Source organism: Haliotis rufescens, unplaced genomic scaffold, assembly GCF_023055435.1.
Source record: "Haliotis rufescens isolate VD_foot unplaced genomic scaffold, xgHalRufe1.0.p SCAF_3, whole genome shotgun sequence".
Taxonomy (NCBI): domain Eukaryota; kingdom Metazoa; phylum Mollusca; class Gastropoda; order Lepetellida; family Haliotidae; genus Haliotis; species Haliotis rufescens.
Genome location: NW_025964001.1, coordinates 10890616 through 10916906, shown reverse-complemented (window position 1 = coordinate 10916906; position 26291 = coordinate 10890616). Strand labels below are relative to the sequence as shown.

At 40.2% G+C, this 26291-nt stretch overlaps 1 protein-coding gene across 9 annotated transcripts in view; it reads right to left on the bottom strand.

Moving 5' to 3' along the window:
- Window positions 1–15700, bottom strand: part of LOC124146653 (metastasis-associated protein MTA3-like) — a 50955-nt gene extending 35255 nt beyond the window's left edge. For all 9 annotated transcript variants that reach the window (XM_046517048.2, XM_046517056.2, XM_046517049.2 and 6 more), the window contains exons 1-4: window positions 15484–15700; window positions 14930–14997; window positions 14672–14765; window positions 7136–7183 (exon numbers count right to left, since the gene is read on the bottom strand). In XM_046517048.2, coding sequence (XP_046373004.2) covers window positions 7136–7183; window positions 14672–14765; window positions 14930–14997; window positions 15484–15511 — 238 coding nt within the window. In that variant the 5' untranslated portion in view covers window positions 15512–15700. The remainder of the gene's footprint in view (window positions 1–7135; window positions 7184–14671; window positions 14766–14929; window positions 14998–15483) is intronic.
- Window positions 15701–26291: the final 10591 nt, after the last annotated feature.

The window sequence follows — 26291 nt, the reverse complement described above, 5'->3', positions numbered from 1 at the left end:
CATGTAAAAACACAAAACTTCCTGTTACTCTTGACAATGCACACAATTTTGCAGTCTTATCTAGTGTTGGAATATAAACCGTATCAATGCGTCCAGGTGTTGAAGCTAACCAGGAAAATCTTGCACTGTCCTAGGCTGAAACGTGATATCAAATACAACACCCTGACAGCTTGAGAATCCATTAGGTTTCACTATACCCTCAAGCCTAGGTAAAGCTGGTTTTCGAGCTGATGCTTCCTTGCAATGACAAACAATTCCTTTCAAAATTCATCAATATCTATCAAATGGAATTATATATCTTTGACATCAGAGATGACAACCCAAACATTGTGACAAAAATTGGATAAATAAATTCACAAAATTATAGTAAAAATCTAAGGATTTAAAAAAAATCAGACTTTAAAATCATTGTTTTAAAGAAAAAGGAAACCAAGAACTAAAACAATTTGTCAAGTACTTAAGCCCATTGATAAAAAATTATTCATCTGTCACAAAGCAAAGAACAGATACTGTAGGTTCTGCCTCATTTCAGCCTACTAGGAAGAATATCGTCACCTAAGAAAAAGTGCCACCTAATAATAGTAATGATGTAATTTCCCCCATTGATCCTTCCTAACACTGCACTACATTCGCTAATCAATCTTACCCACATAGACTCACATATCGCAGTCACCACACGTTACTACTGTCAGATACACCTTGGCACCACATAGTAGGCCAACCAGAGTCCAGCATCAAAAACAATTGGGACATGTGTCTGTTAAATCTGATCTACAATGGTCACAAACCAGTCGCAGATAATGAATGTGTTCAACTAAAATCAATATTATCTTCAGTTCTGTTCAGGAAATTAAGTTCCAAAAAGCAGTAAACTGGTGGCGTGGCTGCTGAATCAATACCTATGTAACTCGGCGAGGACTAGTCTGTGGTTGTCAAAGACAGACCAGCAGGCCCTGTATTGTTCAACATGTAGGATGTGATGTGAGTTGGGTTTAACGCCGCTTTTAACATTATTCCAGTTATATCACGGCGTGTCAGCTTAATGTGGGAGGAAAGCCCGAAGGTCTCGGACCTTCACTTTCACTTCGGTGAAACCCATGAGCACGGGTATGGTGCTGACAAACCTAGGAACATAATCGGGGCGAATCAGAATTTGAACCCACAATCATAGGTTTCTGGCGTGCCCAAGGGACGCAACTCTGCACAGCGAATCGCGGCGCCTTAGACGACTGGGCCACCCGTGCACCTCAACATGTAAAAGCCAGGTCAGCACATGAGTGAGTGAGTGAGTTTTGTTTAACAGAGTGTTTTCACTTTTCTCACAGAGGTTCAGCTTTATGTTGGGGGATAGCTTGAAGTGATGCAGATGTTAAGACTTTTACCCCTTCTGTGGCAAAATCTATGACTAGTATGAGCATGGATATGGTGCTGACAAACCTAGGAACATAAATGGGGCAAATATGAGATTCGAATCCACCATCTAGAGCACTTAGACAACTCGGACATCCATGCCCCCCAAAACATGATGGTAACAACTTGAAATGTGGTTGTAGAGTTTCAGGAGATAAATTATAAGAATCTCATCTAAAACAGCTCTGGCCCGCTAAAAACATGTTTGTTTGTTGTTTAACGCTGAACTCAGAAACTTTCCAGCTATATGACAGCGGTTTGTAAATGATTAAGTCTGTACCAGACAATCCAGTGATTGACATCATGAGTGAGTGAGTGAGTGAGTTGGGTTTAACGCCGCTTTTAACATTATTCCAGTTATATCACGGCGTGTCAGCTTAATGTGGGAGGAAAGCCCGAAGTGATGCAGGTCTCAGACGTTTACCACTTCGGTGAAACCCACGAGCACGGGTACGGTGCTGACAAACCTAGAAACATAATCGGGGCGAACCGGGATTCAAACCCACAATCATAGGTTTCTGGCGTGCCCAAGGGACGCAACTCTGCACAGCGAATCGCGGCGGCTTAGACGACTGGGCCACCCATGCCCCCTGATTGACATCATGAGAATCAATCCACGCAATTGGGATACGATGATTTGCGTCAACCAAGTCAGCTGGACTGACCACCTGATCCCGTTAGTTGCCTCTTACGACAAGCATAGTCATCACATGTAGAACTCCCAATGACCTATCATCCTAAGTCAGGGTATGAAATTTGTTTTTATTTTCACTTGCCAATAAAAAAACGACTTCAGCGGAATTGCCATCTACGTAATGTGAAAGTGGTAGTCCACAAATACATGTCGCCAGTCCTTCCTGAAATTTACAAGTCTCTTATTAGCAGACTTTTGTTTATTTTGAAACATATAAATACTTTGAAACAAAACAATTTGAGAACAATTTGATAATGTCACTAAATATGATACCATGACTTCAGATGAACACCTTATTGGATGTTACCGTCAGCATTGACATTAATATGCTGAAGTTCATCAAATCAGATACAGCTAAACAAAGATTTGAGGACATCCCATTAGGGTTCACGTCAGAACGACCTTTCGCGAACTTTGACCGATCAATGAAATGACTGACAAGAAGTCGACATTAGCCAATCAGAAAGCAGCTTTCTTGAGCTTTACAAACTGGCGACTACTCTTCGAAACATATTTTGACGTATTCTCGATTAAAATTTTTAAAACTGATAAAAAGAGCATTCTGGAATGGCTCATAGATGGCCTATATTGTGTGGATATAATCATAAAACCTGTAACTGTCGTTTGGAATATCCTCTGTTAAATATTTCAAGGTTGTACGATTAGAAAACACATTCCGTGTGTGATTTTCATGATCTGGTAAGCGACGCTCTGATTGGTTGGATGAAAGGTCGTTCTGACGTGACCCGTAATGGGATGTCCTCAGATCTTTGTTTAGCTGTAGCGAAAAACTAAGATCTCATTTTAATGAGATTGAAGTTCATGTAAGGTTAGAAGGTACTGCATACAAACTTTGACAATCTCTAAAAGTATTTACGAATCAATGACAAAGAGGAGACCTTTACCTCCCAAGGTGAACACTGATTCAGAGTTACACTTTCATACAGGTTCATGTTGTAGGACATGGATGGATTGTCATCCCAAATGGATCAAAGATGGTTTCCAAATTAATTAAATATATTGCGGAATGTCCTCTTAAAATTTACAAAATCATGAAAATGACCTAATGCATTTGCTCCCAGCAAAAACACAGGTCCTCCATGTCCTATCCACAAGTCAGCAGCAGTCAAGCTATGTGTCACAACAGCAGTCAAGCTACATGTCACAGCAGCAGTAAAGCTACGTGTCACAGCAGCGGTCAAGCTACGTGTCAAAGCAGCGGTCAGGCTACGTGTCACAGCAGCGGTCAAGCTACGTATCACAGCAGCAGTCAAGCTACGTGTCACAGCAGCAGTCAAGCTACGTGTCACAGCAGCAGTCAAGCTATGAGTCACAGCAGTGGTCAAGCTATTTGTCACAGCAGCAGTCAAGCTACGTGTCACAGCAGCTGGAAATTTTCAAGTCTGGACTACACTAACTGGTGATTCATATCATGAGAAACGTCCCATGCGGTTGTTATATACAACCAACTCGAGTCAATCTTACACAGTGTTTCTCCTCTAGCAAAGACATAACATGTGTACCATGCTTCAGAAGAGAGAAAATTCACAATCTTGACAGAAATCAAAAACCTATGTTGTCCAATCCTCATCGTCTATATGATTCAGATAAAAATATGATGCTATTTCCCCCAATGCCAGACTTGTTTTCCAAAAGAAACATGTGATGACTCATTACTCTACTCAACAAGGTATCAATCATTCTACAGCACAGGCAGTTTATGTCACCTTCATCTGGGCTTTCCTGCAAAAGTTGCTACCTTAATATAATTATCTTACCAAAAGGAAATCTTACTACATTCATAATGAAAATTAAGGGAAGAGGGTGAGTATGATTTCCTGCATTAAACATACATAAACAGATAAGTTTATCTAATTCTTAGCTTAGAGTTATACCCTAAAGCTTTTCCCCTGCTGGAAAATAAGAAGACTATTCTAGAATGACACATGACACTACACTGTCCAAGCATACAGGTTTGATAGCCACAGATCAACGAGCAGGCCAAGAGGTGTTTGCATTTTGTTTTCATGTCATAAATATTAATAGCACTATCAGGCAGCTCAGGTTAATACCATCAAGTTGCCATGGTGATAGAAAATCAATAAAATTATAAGTAACTTAAAGGCTGGCACATGACCTTCAAAGAAATGGCCTGTGGATGCTGCAGAAATTAGAGGTGTCACACACACACACTGTAAGTAAACCAGATATTTGCCCTGATGGAAACTTGTTCTGGTTTTGCAAGATTCATCTCATTAAAAATTTAGCAGCCAAAGAGAATCATGTTTTTATGTCATTATATTCATTTCAGCATAATTACTGTTTGAAAAAAAAGAAAGACAAAATTATACAATCTGTATGTAAAATGGAGTTTGCTAGTCTTAAGAATCACAGTACAATGTATATTGCAATAATTTAACTATTAAAGCAAACTGCCCTTGCTATTCATTGAATGCCCATCTCCCCCCAATCACTGTGTGTGTGTGTGTGTGTGTGTGTGTGTGTGTGTGTGTGTGTGTGTGTGTGTGTGATTATTCCACATTTCAGATTCAACTGGACAGCGTGAGCACTATACAAGGGTTTATTTTTACTTAGCACCTCAAAGACTATGGTTCTGACTGAGGGACTGAGTTAGTGATAGAATACCAATCATTAACACTACAGTAGTAAAATGGAATGAGAAAGTGAGTGACACCATTTGCGAAATGGGATCAACAAATTTCCCTTAGGTCTTCCATCACTGCTGCCTCATACCAGTTATCATATCAAGTGAGCAAACCATTGGTTGATAGCATGGGGCATATTCTGGCATCATAGAACCTTTGAAAATAATATCTTTGATAACAATAACAGCTCGAAAGGATATCACACCCCATTCGACAATAATGACGTGTCAACACAACAGTGGCTTGCAATATCAGCAACCTGGTGTGGAGTACGACCCATACTTGTCGGTCAGTCAGCTGTCGCTCAGTGCAAGTCTCAAGCCATATGGTCACGTATTTCAGGATAGGCACACTCACTTTGTAAGTCATGTACCGTATTCGACATAATAAGCGCCCCGCTCTAATAAGCGCCCACGGTGATATTTGCTAATATATTGGCCAGTGAACAATCCCAATTAGCACCCCTTCCGATTGATCAGTATACACAAGACTTATTTATTCGCGTATAATACGCACTCGTGTGATATGTGCACACTTAATTCTGGGCAATTAAATTCTTGAAAAATATTTATGTCGTACATAAACATTCAGGCAGTCAGCACAAACCACGATAATTATCTTTCAACTCTGTTTTTTTCACTAAATTAATATTCCAATAAGAGCCCCCTATTTCTAATTTTGAGAGCGCCCTAGGCGCTTATTACGTCGAATACGGTAAGTCTTTTCTGACAAAAACTAAGGTCAGTTGCTCGCTAATTAAGCAATTTAATGTTTAGTCCAGTTGACCCTTGCACTTAATAAAGAGTGATTTCTTTTGACTATACAAGACATGTGACACATTAAAACTACAGCTTCATTGAGTACAATATTTTATGTTAATTACAATACAAACAAAGGTCTATCATGATAAGTGAAGCCATCCCAAATTCTAACAGTGAGTGAGTGAGTTAAGTTTTAAGTCACATCGGCAATATTGCAGCCATATTGTGACTATCAATAGTTAAACAGAATACATATATGGAAACTTGTATAAAAACCTGTCAACGAAGGACAGTAAAATTACTAGATTCATCACAGAAAAAGATATAAAACTAGTACGGAATTATAAAAGAGAATAGCACTATACATAACGATACAAGATAAAAACAGGCTATAGATCGCCAGCAGCTGACCAAATTCTAATAACACACCACTGTTTTTCTAGGTTTTGACAAAGAAAGGGAAATCATGACCCTCTAGGTCAATGTCAAATTAGAAATGCAGTCTGTTGTAGAATTGGCAATGAATTTCCAAATGACCTAATCGTGCTAATACTTTAAAACAGGCTAATAATTCAACATGTTCAACACAATGAAGAAAACCATTGATCCAAATGTAGTCTGCATCAACAGATGTTGAATGATCACATTGTGATTAACTCAAAGTTTCTGGAAATGTATTAACATTGATAAAATAATCCTCAAAGTCTGTCAAAACTGTTTGAGTCTACTAGCCCCAACATGTATTTTGTCATTATTCTCAGATATAAGCCTTAGTATATGGTCAAGTACAAGCTGATCTTACTAGACCATAAGAAATATACCAGCCAGGGACTTCGGACTAGCTGATAAAGCCACAGACTATTATCCATGTGCAATATCTATGCCAATATTCAACTGAGATGTACCTACCATTGGTGAGTGAGTTTGGTTTAACGCTTTGATCAGTATCACAGCATGACAACTAAATGTGGAAGGACAGAACTCGTAAAGGCGGGTGCAAAATCAGTTTTGGGCTATTTGAGCATGATCAGAAGCTTGCTGTACAGGGGAGTCAATAGATCTTGCATCTTTGAGCAGTACAACAAATCTAAGCCGCACTCAGCAATATTCCAGCTTTATGACGGCAGTCTGTAAATAGAGTCTGGAGCAGACAATCCAGTGATTGACATCATGAGCATCAATTCATGCAATTGGGATACGATGACATGCATCAACCAAGTCAGCAAGTCTGACCACCCAGTCACGTTAGTCACCTTTTATGTCATCTTTTATGCAACTTTGGACAAGTCTAACTTGTTTCCATGGAATCAGAGAAAATCAAATTTTGAAAAATCCCTAAATAGCAAAAGGCACCACTTCAGCCCTTAGTTAATACATGTACCAGGTTTGGATGAAAGTCTTTCACAGTTTTCAAGTTGTGCTCCGGAAAAATACCACCTAGCCCTTCCTTTTAAAGAGGGTAAAACTGCTGCAAATACACGAATCAAGAGGAAAGTATTCTGTGCCAGCCTTAGTAGCAACATATCCCCCAATCAGAACTCAGTGCAATCCAAATTGTACCTGAAATGTGAACTTATGACAATTAACCCTAGAAACAAACCTACCTTCATCTCTGTCTTGGTTGTACACCTTTTTGGAATCAAGGGCATCAGCTGCAAGGAAGTTAATGCAATGTTAATACCACCTCAGTCATGCAAGTAGGAATGGCAAACTTATGGCAACATAATACTTTGTGACCTAACTGACTTCTTTTATACTTGCAACAATATCATGACCACGAAAATAAATCTCAACAAGCATAGGTTGAAACAGATAAGGACAAAACATCAAAAGATGTTCTTAAATTGTTTCACAGTACTGTTTGCATATCAAATTGCTACAGGAACAAATAATAGTGTAATGAGACAATGTGGCTGCCATGTTCCAATAGTACTAAAAAAAAGTTCAGGACCACCCCATTCTTTTCATGTTACTCTAGTTAATCCCTCATGGCCTATTCTTTTGAGGTGTCTAGTTTGATCAGAATTCTGTGCCTTCTTCATGTTTTTCACCCATTCTGTGTGTAGGCTTCATACGCCTATCAGCGTTTGAAATTAAGCGTGAAAGTCAAGCCTGAAGGGGGCCTTGCCATAACCCGAATGTAAGATTAAGGGGGTGTATAGATTCAAATACTATAGAAGAGCTCTAGGACTCCCCTAACACTGTTTTTATCACTTTTTTTAAAAGTAGGTACAATCAAAGCTGAAAGCAGAGACCAAAATAACCAGTGTACCTCAGACCTATGTTTGTACTTATGGGTTTGGTTCATCACTTATTGTGACTTAAGTGACAATATGCTAAAATGTTTTGTCTTACACAAATGAAAGTAGGTACCAAGCTTTCAGAAGCATAGAAATGCTTTGATACTTTCTAACCATTTCTATGACAATTTTCTTCATGTTCAGTTAAAAAAGTGTTTAATGTGTTCCAAATGCATCTTCTGATAAGGGCAATTAATGCGATGCACCGCAGGCGAAAGGGTTGAAAAACGTCTTGTTTAAGATTAGTGCACATAAATAACGATGTGCAATGTGCATGCATGCATGCGTGCATGTGTGTGGCTGCTTTTACTTGTCCAGACTAATGCCAGTTTCACAGTGCTAACCCACTGAGATACAATGCTGTAGTTTGACATGGAGACTAAGATGCCTACTCAAACACAATATACAGACTCCGAGCCGACTAGTCATCATTAAATCTCCTTAATGCTGAGCACCAGGCAGGATAACAACAAGTACCATATTTTAAGGTCTTTTGGTATAATGGAGCAGGGGATCAAACCATTGACCTGCTCTCCGGGCAAATGCTCTATCCACTAGGCCACGTAGGCGGGCAAATGCGGCTCAGGAAAATTACACATGTAAGAGTGAATGAGTGAATATTAGATGATGGCACAAGCATCGACCACAAACAATCAGCCAGTCACACGTTGTATTTATAACTTTACAACCTTAATCTAAGTCTGTGTGCTGGAGACCTACTTTGCCTCAGAATCACCAAAGTATAGATATCAGACCATTTAGTTCATACCAATATTCCAGCAATATCATGGTGGGGGACACCAGAAATGGGCTTCTCACATTGTACCCAAGTCAGGATTCGAACCCGGATCTTCGGCGTGACGAGCGAACGCTTTAACCACTAGACTACCCAACCGTCCCTTATCCCATACTAAGCAAAGGCAATGTGATGTTGAGGTCTTACATGGAGCTTCTAGGTCCGTAGAGGTAAAACAAACATGACCTCATACTGCAGGTTCAAAAGCATACTTCTGCAGATGTATCTGAATATTTGACCTTAATAAATGTTTTAAATAGTAAGTGTCATCTTCCAGGGGCAAGAGTGTCCAATAGCCTTTTTTTTATATCAAAGTCTTGTCTCCACCCTTGCCACATCAAGCCTATTTTTCTTGAGCTTAATTTGATTTGACTATCACACATATCGATAGTCCAATCAGAGAACGTTTAACAAAATCAACATCCACAACTGGTAGACCTTCATATGAAAGTGACTTACCACTGCCTGTCCTTGTTGACACGAATGTTTTGTTTTTATTTTTTAAGGGGTGGTCTGGTAGCCTAGTGGTTTAAGCGTTCGCTTGTCACGCCAAAGACCCGGGTTCGATTCCTGACATGGGTACAATGTGTGAGGCCCATTTCTGGTGTCCCCCGCCGTGATATTGCTGAAATATTGCTAAAAGCAGCGTAAAACCAAACTCACTCACTCACTTTTATCTTTTTTTCCCTCAACGATTGTCTAGTTTTTTTGTGTCAGAGGTGAAATCGCTTATGTTTATGTTTTCAATATCTGATCGACTAGATCGTCGCCTATGGTAGTCGCCATCTTTGTGAATGTATACGAGATAAGAACAGAAATCTTATTGGATATCGCGTTTTCATTACAAGGAGCACAAAGTGTGATCAATGTCCGGGTTTAAGTCAAGAAATGTCGCCTTGATGTTGCAAGGGTAGAAACTAGGCTTTGATATAGGCTAGTGGACACACTTGCCTCGGGAAGATGAGTAAGTGTAAGATAGAGTTGCAGAGCTCCATTTTTCCTTGGGTAGCCAATATTTTTTCACTCATCTTATTCATCACTCTATTGGTTTTTGAGATTTAAAAAAGAAAAAAGAAAGAAAGAAAATGTTTTAGATGTATATAAGGGTTCTAACCATAGGCTTGACTCGGAAAGTAAATTAGCCCTTAATTGTGTTTCGGAAATTAGCTTCATTGTACGCATGCCCAAAATGCTTCATTGAGTATTTACGCATGCTGTTTTTATACATTTGAGTTTTCCATTTAATGCATGCGTTTCTGTACACAAGTAAATTGAACTTAATTGGGTTTTGAATATTTTTGGAGAGTATTTTACAAGCAATGACATCTATCTAGGTACCCCCAAATGTTTAACAGGGGTGGTTGGGTAGCCTAGTGGTTAAAGCGTTTGCTTGTCACGCCAAAGACCCGGGTTCAATTCCTGACATGGGTACAATGTGTGAAGCCCATTTCTGGTGCCCCCCCGCCGTTATATTGCTGGAATATTGCTAAAAGCGGCGTAAAACCATACTCACTCATGTTAAACTTTTACATTAGGTTGGATACAAGGACACCTTCACATGCTTAGTTTTGACAACTGTAAAGTCACAACTCTGAAGTCCAACAAATCTTTGGAAGTATTTATGTTACTTTACTAACAATAACAGAACTAGGTAACTACAAGGTCATTAAATATTAATACACACCATAAGAATTCTTAAAACACTGGTTTAATATGTTTGTTGTTTAACGCCACACTCAGCAATATTCCAGGTATATGACAGCAGTCTGTAAATAATCGAGTCTGGACCAGACAATCCAGTGATTGACATCATGAGCATCGATCCACGCAATTGGGACCGATGACATGCATCAACCAGGCTTAATATGTACAGAATGCACTACAGCTATAGTATGATCTTCCCTGTAGACTGATAGTTCAGTCCATGGTAACTAATCTACTAAACAGCTTACGATACTCCGTACTTGACAGAACAATCAGTGGCTGCTGTCAATCTGAGGCTTGCTAGGCTGCTGCATGTCAGAAATACTTATTGGTCAATTACTTTTGAAGACATGATGTATTTTAATGACATTCAGTGTCCCCACTATACTGGAGAGGAGATATCAGCATTATTCCAGCTATATGACAGCGGTCTGTAAGTAATCAAGTCAGGACCAGAAAATCCAGTGATTGACATCATGAGCATCGATCTCTGCAATTGGGATACAGTGACATGGCCTGACCACCCAATCCCATTGGTTGCTGAGGACCTATCCTCAACCCGGATCTCTCTACTACACTGGAGAGGTGATATCATCCGTCTCCCCACTACACTGGAGAGGTGATATCAGTGTCCCTACTACACTGGAGAGTTGATATCATCCGTCTCCCCACTACACTGGAGAGGTGATATCAGTGTCCCTAGTACACTGGGGAGGTGACAACATTGGTGTCCTTACTACACTGGAGAGGTGATATCAGCATCAGTCTCTTTACGACACTGGAGAGGTGATATCAGCATCAGTGTCCCTAATACACTTGAGAGGTGATATCAGCATCAGTCTCTTTACGACACTGGAGAGGTGATATCGGCATCAGTGTCCCTACTTCACTGGGGAGGGGATATCAGCATCAGTCTCTTTACGACACTGGGGAGGTGATATCGGCATCAGTGTCCCTACTACACTGGGGAGGTGATATCAGCATCAGTCTCTTTACGACACTGGAGAGGGGATATCAGCATCAGTGTCCCTACTACACTGGAGAGGGGATATCAGCATCAGTGTCCCTACTACACTGGGGAGGGGATATCAGCATCAGTGTCCCTACTACACTGGAGAGGTGATATCAGCATCAGTGTCCCTACTACACTGGAGAGGGGATATCAGCATCAGTGTCCCTACTACACTGGGGAGGGGATATCAGCATCAGTGTCCCTACTACACTGGAGAGGTGATATCAGCATCAGTGTCCCTACTACACTGGAGAGGGGATATCAGCATCAGTGTCCCTACTACACTGGGGAGGTGATATCAGCATCAGTGTCCCTACTACACTGGGGAGGTGATATCAGCATCAGTGTCCCTACTACACTGGAGAGGGGATATCAGCATCAGTGTCCCTACTACACTGGGGAGGGGATATCAGCATCAGTGTCCCTACTACACTGGAGAGGTGATATCAGCATCAGTGTCCCTACTACACTGGAGAGGGGATATCAGCATCAGTGTCCCTACTACACTGGGGAGGTGATATCAGCATCAGTGTCCCTACTACACTGGAGAGGGGATATCAGCATCAGTGTCCCTACTACACTGGGGAGGTGATACACACCAGAAATACCATGTCAACAAATCTCTACTTGAGGACATGAAATAATCATGCATCCACCAAGTCAGCAAGTCTGACAACACAATCCCTTTAGTTGCCTCTTATGACGAGCATTGTCGCAATTACGGTTGCTGAAGACCTATTTCTAATCCAGAACTTCACAGGCATATTACTTACAAACAGTTCAGCCAAATGTGTACTTTGACATTTATGCAACCAGTTCTTCAGTCTCATACCAGTGTGTTAGCTCTATGTGTGAGAATACATTTACTTAAAGAGCCATAAGACATTAACCATTATGCAGAATCCACCAGTGTGGGTCAGTTGCTGACTAAGACATAAAATTAATTGAATATTAGATTCAAAACCAACAATTCGGGGAATCGGGCAGCTAAGGGAAGCAACTCTGCAATTAATTGCATCTTCTTAGACCCCTGGGACATCCCTGCTTTGAGAGGTTTCAAAAAAGGGGTAGTCATTTTAGCTCCTGCTCATCAGTCACATTTACTGCAGGTTGTTGACATATACCACGTTGTTTGCAACCACAAGCACAGGTACGGTGTCGACAAACCAACCATCAAAATTGTAGCAAATGTGGGATTTCTATTCAAATATCCTGACATGACTACTGGGCCACCAATTCCCCCACTTTACTCTAAGCTGTGAAGTATATTTGCATAAATTTCAGGTGAGGTGAGGTGAGGTGAGGTGAGGTGAGGTGAGGTGAGGTGAGGTGAGGTGAAATGGGGATTAACGTCGTGTTCAAGATTATTACACTTATATAGCGACATGCATGCAGGTGTGTGTGCGGCTGCACTTCGCATAAATTTAAGATAGTGTCCACCTGTTGTAGGTCCTGAACTTGTCCTGAAGGACTATTTTCAGAAGATGCTTGACTTCGCTAGAGTGAGGTTAGGTGAAATGGGGTTTAACGTCGCGTCCAAGAATATTGCACTTATATAGCGACATGCATGCACGTGTATGTGTGTGTGGCTGCTTGTACTAGTCCGGACTGATGCCGATTTATAGTGCTAGCACACTGAGATACCATGCCGCAGTTTATCACGAATACCCCACTGAGCCACAGTATACTGACTCTGAGCCGACCAGTCCTTGTTTTAGCCCCTTAATGCCGAGTGCCAGACAGTGTAACAACAAGTACAATCTTTTAACGTCTTTTGGTATGACGCGGCAGGGGATCGAACCCCGGGCGGACGCTCTACCATTTGACCACGGAGGCGGTTAAGACAACACAACCAAAGATATAATGCCCACACGAGAAGGAGTAGTATAAATTAAGGAAAGATTTCCAATATACAACATAACAACCACAAGGGCTAATGCTTGCTTGTTTGTTGTTCAATGCCTCACTCAGCAATATTGCAGCCGTATGAATGCAGTCTGTAAATTATTGAGTCTGGACCAGACAATCCAATGATTGACATCATGAGTCTCGATCCCCACAATGTGATATGCGATAACATGCATCAACAACTCGACCCCGTTAGTTGCCTCTTACAAGCATGCCATAAATGAATTTTTATTTCCAAAACTGTGTTGCAAAGATTTATCAAACACTGATGCAAAGAAATTGTCGATACAGACCCAATGTTATCACATTTTTCAGATCAATGCGATCAATTCAAATTTATAAAATAGTTTTGATAAGCAGCGTTATAAATTTGCACGGTCCAATAGTCCTTGCCAAACTGCCAAATAGTTAAGGTAGCATAAGGACAAGTAGCAATTTGCCATTTTTAAGGATTTTGCTAAATGTTATTATTGTAAGAACAAGTGGACCAAAAATGTTAGTTTCTACCCCTGATGAGTACAGCGAACTACAGAACTCCTGAAAGAAACATCTCAAGAATAACAAAATTCCAGAAAAACTAATCACTGGTGTGTAATGGCATTATGCTAATCATAATCGGAACCGCTATGGAATATGTTCACCGCTGACGACGTTTCCAAAAGTAACCCTCCAGAATGCAATATTTCCTGATAAACAGGGTCCCGACCAACAAGGTTTCACTATATTTGATATGCTTAATATTTCGACCTGATATATTGCTTGTTGAAAACATGCAAGGGATAAAATAGATTTTTGAGATGTTCCTCACTTGATATTTTTCACTGACTGAAATGGTTAGTCTATTGAATTCAACAAAATCAAATCATACAATTTGATTATTAAAGTTAGCTTTATACTAAAATGTATCAACTTCATATTCTAATATGCTGATATATCTTTTTTGTCAAGAAAGGTATGTCTGAAAACCTTATGCATGTCGATGTAAAATATGAAAGCAATAAGTCTATTTCACTTGACGATAATGCAATTAAACAATCATGTATCAATAATATTAACTTGCTGTGATATGTTTGAACAAATAATAATTATATAATCTGTCATAATTCACAGTTAAAACATCCTAAAAGTAGGGAAACACTAAACCTATGAATGAAGCCTAGGTCCTCCAATCAAATATCTGCTCGCAAAGCGGGACTATTTTCAACACTTGGATCGGACCCACGTGGACCTGTGTTTTTAAAATGATATGAGATGTCTACGTTGTGAAACAATGGTTTTACTCAAGTCCAAGCATTACTGAGTTCAAAGTAGGTCGCGAGCGCACTACTTGAGCCGACATGCATCGCGTGCCCCATCCGGCTGTGTATGAGGGCTAATCGTATCACCGGCCTATCAATAAACAAACCTCATTTCTACTTACTTTGGTGCTTGTCCGCCAAAACGATGAGTGAACTCGATATATCCCTCCTTCGATAAAAACACATAACTTTGGCTTCCACATTTCCATTTGGAGTCTGCAAGGAAGATGTTGACAGACACTCTTAGTCAAAGTCAGCCATTGGATAAGCATTGAATAACAATAACCCAAATCACCCGCCGCAATCACCGGAATTTAACAGATTTACAACATTCTCAACACACGATCGCTTGAATTGACACGAAAACACAATCCACTTACCTTGTTGAGTTCCTCGATTCGTCTAATTTGGAACGGGGACGTGGACGATGTTTCAAAATATACATAATCTGCAAAGGAAACAAAAAAGGTCTTTGTGTGTGCTCGTCAATATACCGGTTTGTATGTACAAGCCACTGACGAAAAATAGTCCCTTGGGGTAATCGAGGTTCAAATGTGACGAACAAAAAGCAAATCAGACATAAAAAATATGGACAGATTAATTTTATCCACATTTTCTATATAGAAATTACATTAGATTATCGGAATTTACGGTAAAAAGTGGTTAACGGAGATTCTCAGTGAAGTTGAACCGAATCACACCTCGCATGCATACGCATGCACTGTACTCATGTGAATTAAAAACTCCGAAACAACCTAAAAGCTCAAAATGTACATTTATGAAATCAAACATATAGTCAGAATCTGCGTGGTATCGATCGGAAGGTACATTATGCATGATTACTATGTTGTGTCACGACAAAGGTGTCGAGGTATCATGCCGCGGGACGAGTGGGTCCGTCCATGCTCTTTCCATATTCCGAAATTATACGTACCTCCAACTCTGTACATATTTGCCGCCATTTTTCATGTGTATGGTGGTAATTTAAAGATAGTATCCTTATTCGTCCTATAAAGCACAATCATGCGAATACATGGGGTATAATATCACGAAGGTCCACTTCATTACCCCCCTGAAGCGACAGATCATGGAGTCGCCATTTCTCGGACTGCCTACTGTCTTCCTCCTCTTTTCACACGTGACGTCATTCGTCCTTCGGCAACACTCGGTTTTCACTCTAAAATACACTTGAGGTACGTCCATCACAGAACCTAGGCATGCAGGGTGTCAAACTTCACCACTTGACACCCTCTATAAGTCTAGATGTATGTAGTGGACAGAAACTATAACATATTCGAGAAAAACACATTTTTGTCATTTTCACCTTTATTGAGATTTTTTAGGCAAAATATGTACAAATATTTATATTCCATGTTCAAAAATGGTAAATTAAACATATAAATGTATATAGCGTTTATTCAGAACAACGTGTTTAAATTCAAATGAAAGCGTCGTTTAGGGTTTCTTTGTTCTTGTTAGAACCTTCCTGGACCCACATTTAGCATATTACTGTCTTTAGTGGTCACTCAAACAATCAAATTTCATCGACCATGGCAGCACTGGTCAAACAAATGATCAGTGATCTAAAAGTAGTTACCCCGGGATCATAGTACTCATACGCCGGTGAAGAAGGGTGGAAAAACTCAGTAACTTAGCAACTATGTGACGTCAGGGAAAAGGACACCTGTCTACATGCGCAAGAATATAGTTCCAGTGTGCGTGACAGTAGTTAACCCGGACCTATGTTGTGCATCCTGAGAGTGAAAGATCAACCACGCACGGGTCGCGGGGGTCAACTTCAAATATAGTAACAATTATCTTGCATTCACCTGGTCGTTATCTAACTATATCGTCCATCTATTACGAATATCAAATCTATTTGTAATTTCAACTTTCAAAATATAAAAAAATGTGATGGGATCTATATTTAGATATCTTGAGGAGAATGGCCTGGCTTGCTTTGCGGTTTAAACAATGTAAGAATTCCGAATTAACGGTGGTTTATATATCAAAGATGTTATTTCTATTCAAGCTGTTATCGTGCCGTTTGAGCTTCTGCTGGTTATGGGAGCTTCATTGTTACTTATGGTGCGGCGTGGTTATGTAAGAGGATATCCCCACAATTCATTAGCCTCGTGGTCTGATACTGATGATCAGTCAAAATGCGCTGTGGATTATTAGTTGTCCCGGCTTGTAGATTATGTTAATAATACACGAAAAAACTAATTTATTTCCCTCAAATTAAAACAAACTATAGCTACATTTTCTTATCATTAAATATTATAAGAAAAAAGCTGGTTCTTAATTCGGCTAAATTCTAAATAAATATAAGGCATATAATGTTGGTTTCAGTCAATCGCTATTAACATCTCATATACTTCTGTACATTAACATTTTATGCAGCTCTCAGATAAACAAATATAGACATTTAATATAAAATTGATAGAAATATATGAGAATATTTGATAACTGATATAAAGTAGAAAACACAACACTTAAGGTTCATCAGCTGTATGACAATATTCGTACATATAAAAGTTTATTCTACACATCTGGATCAAATCTTTACGACCGTAGCTATTAGGCTATGTAGTCGTATGTTGCTGTACCATTCAGCATTCTTATCTACTCATTCCTACATGTTTTCAGTTGGAATATAGACCCCCCAAATAACACTCAACCATTCTAATGGATTTCACCATGACTGGAAAAGAGACATTATAGATAACACGACTTATCGTAAGTTAAGAAAAAGATTCTATAACAAACATTCACAGCTTAGCATAATGTATCTATACCCCTATTGTGTGGGCGTTCTGGTGTGTGTGGTGTGTGTGGTAAGGAATTTTCGAGAGGATATATGCCAATGATACCAACCCCACATATATTTTAGACATGTACACACATACGAATGTAAAAGGCATTGTAAACTGCATTTGCTCTCTGTGTGTGTCGGGTGTGTGTGTGGTGTGTGTGTGTGGTGTGTGTGTGTGTGTGTGTGTGTGTGTGTGTGTGTGTGTGTGTGTGTGTGTGTGTGTGTGAGCCAGAAAGCTCAGTACATGTATTGGTACTGATTATACTACAATATACACATCTTCAGGAGAAAACGTCTTCAGGTCCTCTTCATATACACGTGTAAGCTCATTAGAAAAGACACTACAGACAAAATATAATATGCATGATCCAAGAGACAGGTCTATAGAAATCACTTCAGCTTATAGCTGGTATATTTTATACAATAGATGCACGGAGACACGTTCAGTTTACAACCAAATGTTCCTCGTGTTAGTGAGGAGGCTTATATGGATCTTCACTTTGTGTAACTTGATTACAATCACTTCAACAGGGATATCACATATAGATCTTGTTCTACCTACTGTTTTTTACAAGTTGTTGCATCTATACATCTATACTAGTATACATCGTATATACTTACGATAGTTGTAGCGGTTCCACTTCGTGAAATGGAGTGCAGATATCCCACTGTCATATATGCTTCAAGGCTTTGTTTCACACGCAATCGTAGACGTACAATATAGAACGTATAGCTATTCATAAGACTAAGACGCCTACGGGCGGTTGTTGATAACACTTTGAACAATATGAAAGATTCGGATATAACACTACAGAGTTTGTAGTTTATCATACCAGGCTTGGAATTGACACCAATCAGTTACACAGTAACATGTATTTATTACCGGAGAGGTGAGGTGAAATGGAGTTTAACGTCGCGTCGAAGATTATTGCACTTATATAGCGACGTGCATGTGTGTGGCTGCTTGTACTAGTCATGACTGATGCCGATGTATAGTGCTAGCCCACTGAGATACCATACGCAGTTTAACATGAATACCCCACTCAGACACAGTACACTGACTCCGAGCCGACCAGTCCTTGTTTTAGCCCCTTAATGCCGAGCGCCAGACAGGGTAACAACAAGTACAATCTTTTAACGTCTTAACGCGGCCGGGGATCGAACCCCGGACCCTCCGCTCTCCGAGCGGACGCTTTATACCACTAGACCACGGTGGCGGTCTATTACCGGAGACGACAATCATATCCCTTTCTGGAAGAGAGATTATAACATTTGTGCGCGTGGCATTCCTGTTAAATTAAACTGGTATCAGAAGATTTTAATACATTTTGCCAAGATCATCAGTATGATACAATTAATATTTATGTTAACCCCTTTAAATATATGTCAATACATATATATTTTAATACACTTTGCCAAGACTATCAGTATGATACAATTAATATTTATGCAATACATATGCAGATGTATAATCAACCGTAATGAAGAAGATAGAGTCGTCTCCATGGAGATGGGTAACTGTGTAGTTTAGTAGTTAAAGCGTTCGTTTGTCGCTACGAAGGCCTTGGTGCGATTCCTCATTACGTGTACAATGTTTGAACCCTTTGCAGATGTTGCCCGCCGTGATTTTACTGGAATAAAGCGGAGTAAATCCATACTCACTCACTCTACAAGGAGAACCGTGTCCCCTGTCCCTGTTCCGTCTCTACACAGTACTTAGTACCGCCAACTATGATGTCTGTATGACCTAAAAGATGATATATATTATCTATGTGTGTAGGGCTTACCAGTGAAACGTTTGGATACACGGATTCCGACCTACCAAGACTCACACACGTTTCGTAAAATCAGTACGACGAACAAACTTATGTCCGTTGTAATCCTTTATGTGTAGGTCCACTGGCTGGTCCGGGGTTGCTTTTTCTAGACAGCTGACATGTTAACTGCGCCCTCGGCAAGTCACTTTATGACTTGTGTCTTATGCACGAACACCCTGCATTAGTGGCGTGGCTGTTTTGAGGTTCACATATCCACGAGATACACATTGCTTCAGAAATAGAGACAGGAGAGATACATGTCAATAGAATCCATGCATTCCACCCTCTACATTGTGAGTACTTAGACACTGTAGACTATACAAACGCGTGTGGTATTGACGATACTACCTTTAACTTGCACATTTCCCCAACATTTCTCTTGAAACCGCAGGTTGATAGAAACAGTAACATGTCAAAGGGAGGTAACTCTTAATTCTTTATTTTTCTTGATTGAGAAGTCACCAATTCATTATAAAGAATACGTACAAAATGTTTGAAATATTAATTTAAACAAACAAACAAACGAAACATTGTTATTAAAACTCTATTTTTTACAGTAGGAAGGCACCAGAGACAGAGGAAAATACATATATCTCGGAGTTTTCACATAATTTTCTGAAAAATATTATTGGTAAAGAAACTGCTTCCTGTCTAGCGGGCATAAAGAAAATATTTTTGAAAATGCTGTCATTACGGTTGACTATTTGTGTTTTCAGTAAAATATATAATGTGTTGAATGGGTCTATATCATGCCATATCCCACGTTTATGATATGTAAATATATATGATACAGTTGAACCAGATTAAAAGTTGATTGCTCCCCAACGGTTGAAACCATGTCTCTACCGGTCACCACATATTGCCGTCCACAGAGACCCGCCGAGAGGGGTAGCTCCTTGGTTAAAGCGTTCGCTCGTCACGCCGAAGAGTGACAGAGTTGTGTTTAACGCCGCAATTAACAGTATTCCAGTTATATCACGGCGTGTCAGCTTAATGTGGGAGGAAATCCCCAAGCGATGCAGGTCTCAGACGTTTACCACTTCGGTGAAACCCACGAGCACGGGTATTGTGCTGACAAACCTAGAAACATAATCGGGGCGAACCGGGATTCGAACCCACAATCACAGGTTTCTGGCGACGGATACCCGTGGGGATTCAGGGTAAGAACAAGGATCCCCACTAATCGATGTTTGTCGTAAGAGGCGACTGAATGGATCTGGTTGTCAGACTAAGTGTATGTGTTGATTGCGTGTCATCGTATCCCAATTGTGTGGATCAATACTCATGATGTCAGTCACTGGATTGTATGGCCAAGTTTCGATTATTTACAGACCGCCGTCATATTATTGGAATATTGGTACGTGCGGCGTTAAACAACAAATAACAGCATTTAAGAGACGTTAGCCGGTTAAACAATCCGGTATTTATTTGCAGTTATCTGATTTATTGACGGATGGAGTATAGTTTATGTACATTGTACAGTTTCCATTAACATGGTGACTTATGTATTGTATATGGCGTCGGTGTAACAAACCTGGGATGCATGCGTTGGGTTTAACGCTGCTTTGAACATTATTTCCGATATGTCTTGGCGTCTCTTTTCCAAACGTGAGAAGAAACCCCTACAGAGATCCATGTCTTAGACTTCACAACATGTCAAATCCACAAATACGGGTATTGTTGCAATCAAATGAATTTGGGATTCGAATCCAACCACTTGATCCTGGGAAGACTGTACAGCGAATCGCCTTATATATAGGACCACCATAGACCAATGGGCTACCTGTGCCCCACGACAAGTATAAAATCAGACTATAACAATATCTGAATCAACGTGAAAGGAATCTGAAAGACGCCCGATGTTCGACGAATTTCCATAAATAGAACACCATGACACCACCGACGTATATACGGTGCGTCTGTCATTATTAAGTACTAACAGACCCGAACCTGAGGAAAATCTAGACTTGCTTCATTTAGGGGTTTTGCATTACAGAAAGGGCTGAGCGGAAGGGAAATAATATGGTTCAGAGACTGTGAGACAGACTAACCAATGTGATGAAACAGCCAGCAACTACATTGCGCATGGCCCCGAAAACATCCTCATTGAATTCACTGTCGTATAGTTGTCGAGGTTACTATTTAATATTTAATTTAAAACATTTTTTGTTGTTGTCATCCTTCATACAAAATATATATTCTGTAGCACGCGTTCGAGTACATGAGCTTGTGTGAAAAAAACACTAACTGCATATTCAGCAGCACGTCACGTATTAGTAATTGAATCCCATTTATTTAGTGCAATTTGAACATTAATGTATGCAATTGACAAACTTTATTATAGTTAATTGCACAATGTAGACTGAGATACTAAAGTAAGCTCTTATGGATAAATACCTCATTTGAATCTTCAATCAGATGATGTAGGAGTAAGCATATACTCCGAAATGTTGTGTTCCTCATACTAAAGAAGTTGACATCCATAAATTCTCTACCTTATCGAAATACTTATTTATCAAATATGTGTAACATTACCAATGGATTATATATGTGGATATTAATTGTATGGTGGTAACAAATATTCAATAACCTTATATACGTCAGCCTGTTTTAAAATTTAATATTTATACTATAAACTGACTCATAATGTTTTGTTCTCTTACGAGGTAATGAAATATGTAGAATGTCATCTTTGTGTTAAACCCTGTCTCGTTAGTATCACGTTCCCAATTGGTTTTCAACAGAGGCAGATAAATAAGCACGTCGTAATGCGGGACGAATGTAATATTGCTTGCAATCTTGTGAAATAGACAATTTTAACATCTGACGACGTATTAATATTATTTTGAGCTTATGACATGATATCAGTTAACATTACAGCTTTAACGGCCGAGGTTATCTGTTTTATATGTAACACGACCAAATCCATCGATCACAGCGATTAAGCAAAATGTTTATTGCATGTAAGCACACGGACATTAAATGTTAAAGATGAGACATTTATACCGTGCCATTACCATTGTCATCTTGTGTAATGGCTGCAATCGTTTCAGCTTCATCTTTGCACACATGTATACACGAGTGAGTGAGTGTGGTTTTACGCCGGTTTTAGTGTGTTTTCCCGCAATATCACGGCGGGCGGGGACACCAGAAATTGACTTCATCCAATGTACCCTTGTTTGGGATCGCACTGAGTTTTGGGTGTGACGAGCGGACGCTTTAACTATTAGGATAAAATGCCGCCCTAAAATAAACTTCCGGGCAAAACAAAGTATACACTTGATAACAGTATTTGACCGAATAATTACAAACATTATCCAAACATTATACTTTTGGCTGAAAACAGTCGCCGAAACACTGCAAACCTAAGGTCAAAAACACAACTAATGATATTCGTATCAAATACATCACCATCGAAAAAACATTTCTTGTTTGTTTCATTTTTAGCCTGAATCAAACATGGGTGTATACTGTCTTGTGCCCGGCAGTTAGGTTACGTCAGGACATATTTTCCGTCTGATTTACTTATTCACGCCGGTCGTAGCAACGTAACGTCACGTCAACGTATTGTCACGAGTGAGGTGAGGTGAAATGGGGTTGTGTCCAAGATTATTGCACTTATATAGAGTGTGTGTGTGTGTGGTGTGTGTGTGTGTGTGTGTGTGTGTGGTGTGGTGTGGTGTGGTGTGGTGTGTGTGTGTGTGTGTGTGTGTGTGTGTGCCTGTACTAGTCCGGACTGATGCCGATTTACTATGCTAGCAAACTGAGATACCGTGCCGCAGTTTAACATGAATACCCCACTCAGACACAGTATACTGACTCCGAGCCGACCAGTCCTTATCTATCTCATTAATGCGAACCGCTAGACAGGATAACAACAAGTACAGTAAACTACGGTTATAACGAACTCAAATGGACTACTAATTTTAGTTCGTTATAACCGTAGTTCGTTATAAGCATATATACAGCATAACTACAGCATATAGTCGGGACTAAAAAGTTAGTTCGTTATATCCGTTAGTTCGTTATAAGCGTGTTCGTTATAACCGTAGTTTACTGTACCATCTTTTAACGTCTTCTGGTGTGACGCGGCCGTGGATCAAACCCGGACCTTCCGCTAGACCACGGAGGCGGTCTGTCACGACTGAACCAAGGATGACGTTAACATGGTTTTGACATTATACACCCTCACAGTTCATGTGATGTTGTTAGAACGCTATATGTTAGCTTTAGATGATGCCTCTTTGTGCAACCGGTCAACGAAAGGGTGATGTGAATCTCCTCGTAAGTTAAGTATTCTATGTCTCCAGTCATTAACGTTCAAAGTAAAATAATACACTCGGGTCAGACAGTGATGAAAAGATCTTTTCTCAGTTTTCTGTGTGTCAGTTGCTCAAGAATCAACCCAGCGACGTGGTTCTCCTTATGCAGCAGGGCTAAGGAGCTCGATGTGAATTTGAAGCACCTATATTTTTCGTTTTGATTTTCTTTTGATGAACTTATTATATCTCGTGCACAATGCAGTGAAAATAGATTTTGTTTTTTGTTGTAACGCCGCACTCAGCAATATTTCAGCTATATGACCGCGTTCTGTAAATAATCGAGTCTGGACCAGACAATCAAGTGACCGATCATCATGAACATCGATCTACGCAAATGGGATATGATGACATGCATCAACCAAGTCAGCCAACCTGACCTTCCGATCCCGTTGGTCGCCTTTTATGACAAGCATGTAGTTGCCTCTTATGACAACCATGGGTTGCTGAAGACCAATTCTAGCCAGGATCTTCACGGGTCTGGTGACCCTGGACACATTCGTCATTTTAAATTTGGCTCACGTTTACAAAATACAACTTTCTTCAACGTTACCATGAACACCACCTTTTTCAGTGAATCTATATGTGTATTTGTGATCATATGTCTAACGACAATCCCCTTTGACAATACATACACAAATGTCGTACAGGAATATATTTAGGTATCGTAGACATCAATGATGCAAAGTGTGTATGGATGGGGGGATAAAAGAATTATTTCAAAATTTCTTCTTGGATGAACCAGACATCATCGAGAGATATAGCCATAAACCTATCATCGTGCATGGGTTCGAATCCCCGTTCGTCCCGCTGTGTTCCTATGTTTGTCAGCACAAAACCCGAGCTGGTGTTTCATTTTGAAACCGACCTGGAGACCGGATGTTGCCATGGCCGCTCTTATACCTTGGTCTATGCTTCGTTATGGATTTTCACGATGGTCGACGTCGTGTTAATAGCTATAGCCAAAACACAGGACAACTACTTTACGTATGGCGTCGGGTCATATGTAATGGTCATACAATACATATATGGCGCCGGGTCAACATCGTAAGGAATGCACCTTTGACTGGTGATGAGACCTTTCTTACTGATTGTTAGACTTTACCCCGGTATACATAAATGGACGCTAATGCACATATATATAATAGAACTATAGAATCAAATACTATCTCCAAGGGACACAATGCAGCTTATATGGAATGACCCGCGAATTGCTCGGATTTGCTTCCTATCTCACATACTTGGGGTGTACTCAACAAAGGTCTTGTTCATAGTCCGAATTCTACAGCTATACTGCAGGATCAGACAGATGTTCCAGGGAACGAAATGATTTCGATTCTTCAAAAAATTTGGTGCTAAACTTTCTGTGTCGTCGTAAAAGTGAGGTTGAGGACAGTTGATCCGAAGACTAGCCATGTGAGACCGCCGACTAATAACAACTTCTGCCTATATTCCGATGGTTTCAAGGTTATTTGCAACTGCAATGTTTTCAACCCGAAGAAACATTAATTTATCTAACACATATGTCCCTATATACATGAACTTTCGCTTTATAAAGGGTATACTGTGTACTGGAAACGCGGTGCCTTCTTTTTATTGGTTGCGTACTCTGTGTGTGTTTATTGTTAATGCCGCACGTCAGTCGAGTCTGGACCAGACAATCCAGTGACTGATATCATGATTCATGAGCATCGATCCACGCAATTGGGATCGATGACATGCATCAACCAAGTCAGCGATCCTGACCACCCGATCCCGTTAGTCGCCTCTTACGGTATAAGCATGGGTTGCTGAAGACCTATTCTACCCCGGATCTTCATGGGTTGCGGCATACTCTGATGTATAGTATTCGCCCATGTCGCTTCGCGTGTGTACCGGCATCATATGTCCTATCCAGCTGACATCTACTGAAACACGTCTTGACAGAAGGCATCTGTATATTCCAGGTAAGAATACAGGTCCCCAACAACCTATGCTGGTCGAAGAGGCGATGAAAAAGATATGTGACTTGGTTGATTGCATGTCATCGTATCCCTATTGCCTGTGGATCGATGCTCACAATGTCAGTCCCTAGATTGTCTGATCCAGACTTGATTATATACAAGCCGATGTCGTATAGCTGGAATATTTCCTGACCACGCAGACCAAGGTGGAAACACAACCGTGTTCTGGAACATGAACATCAGGACATGCGTCTTCATAGGCAATGCGTCATGTTATTCGTGCCTAGTCTAAATTATAAATAGTTAAAAATATCTATATCTATGACCGGGTCATGTTCGACCCGTGAAGATCCGGGGTAGAACAGGTCTTCAGCAACCCATGTTTGCCGTAAAAGGCGACTATGCTTGTCGTAAGAGGCGACTAACGGGATCGGGTGGTCAGGCTCGTTGACTTGGTTGATGCATGTCATCGATCCCAATTGCGTGGATCGATACTCATGATATTAATCACTAAATGTCTGGTCCAGACTCGATTATTTACATACCGCCGCCATATAGATGGAATATTGCTGAGTGCGGCGTTAAACAACAATCCAACCAACCAACCGGGTCCTGTTCAACAAAAAGATCTACAAGCGTTAATCCTATACACTTTAACACACATCATAGACTTACACAGTCGTAGCGCTGTGATTCCCTCGTGGAACGAAACCCTGGTTACGAATACATTGCTGACAACTTCGAGAATCTACGAGACTTCAGATACACCACAACCAGGAGTAAACTGATCCGGCTCTTCTTCGAACAAGGCGATCCTTGTGCTGTACGACTACCGTAGCTACTATGCT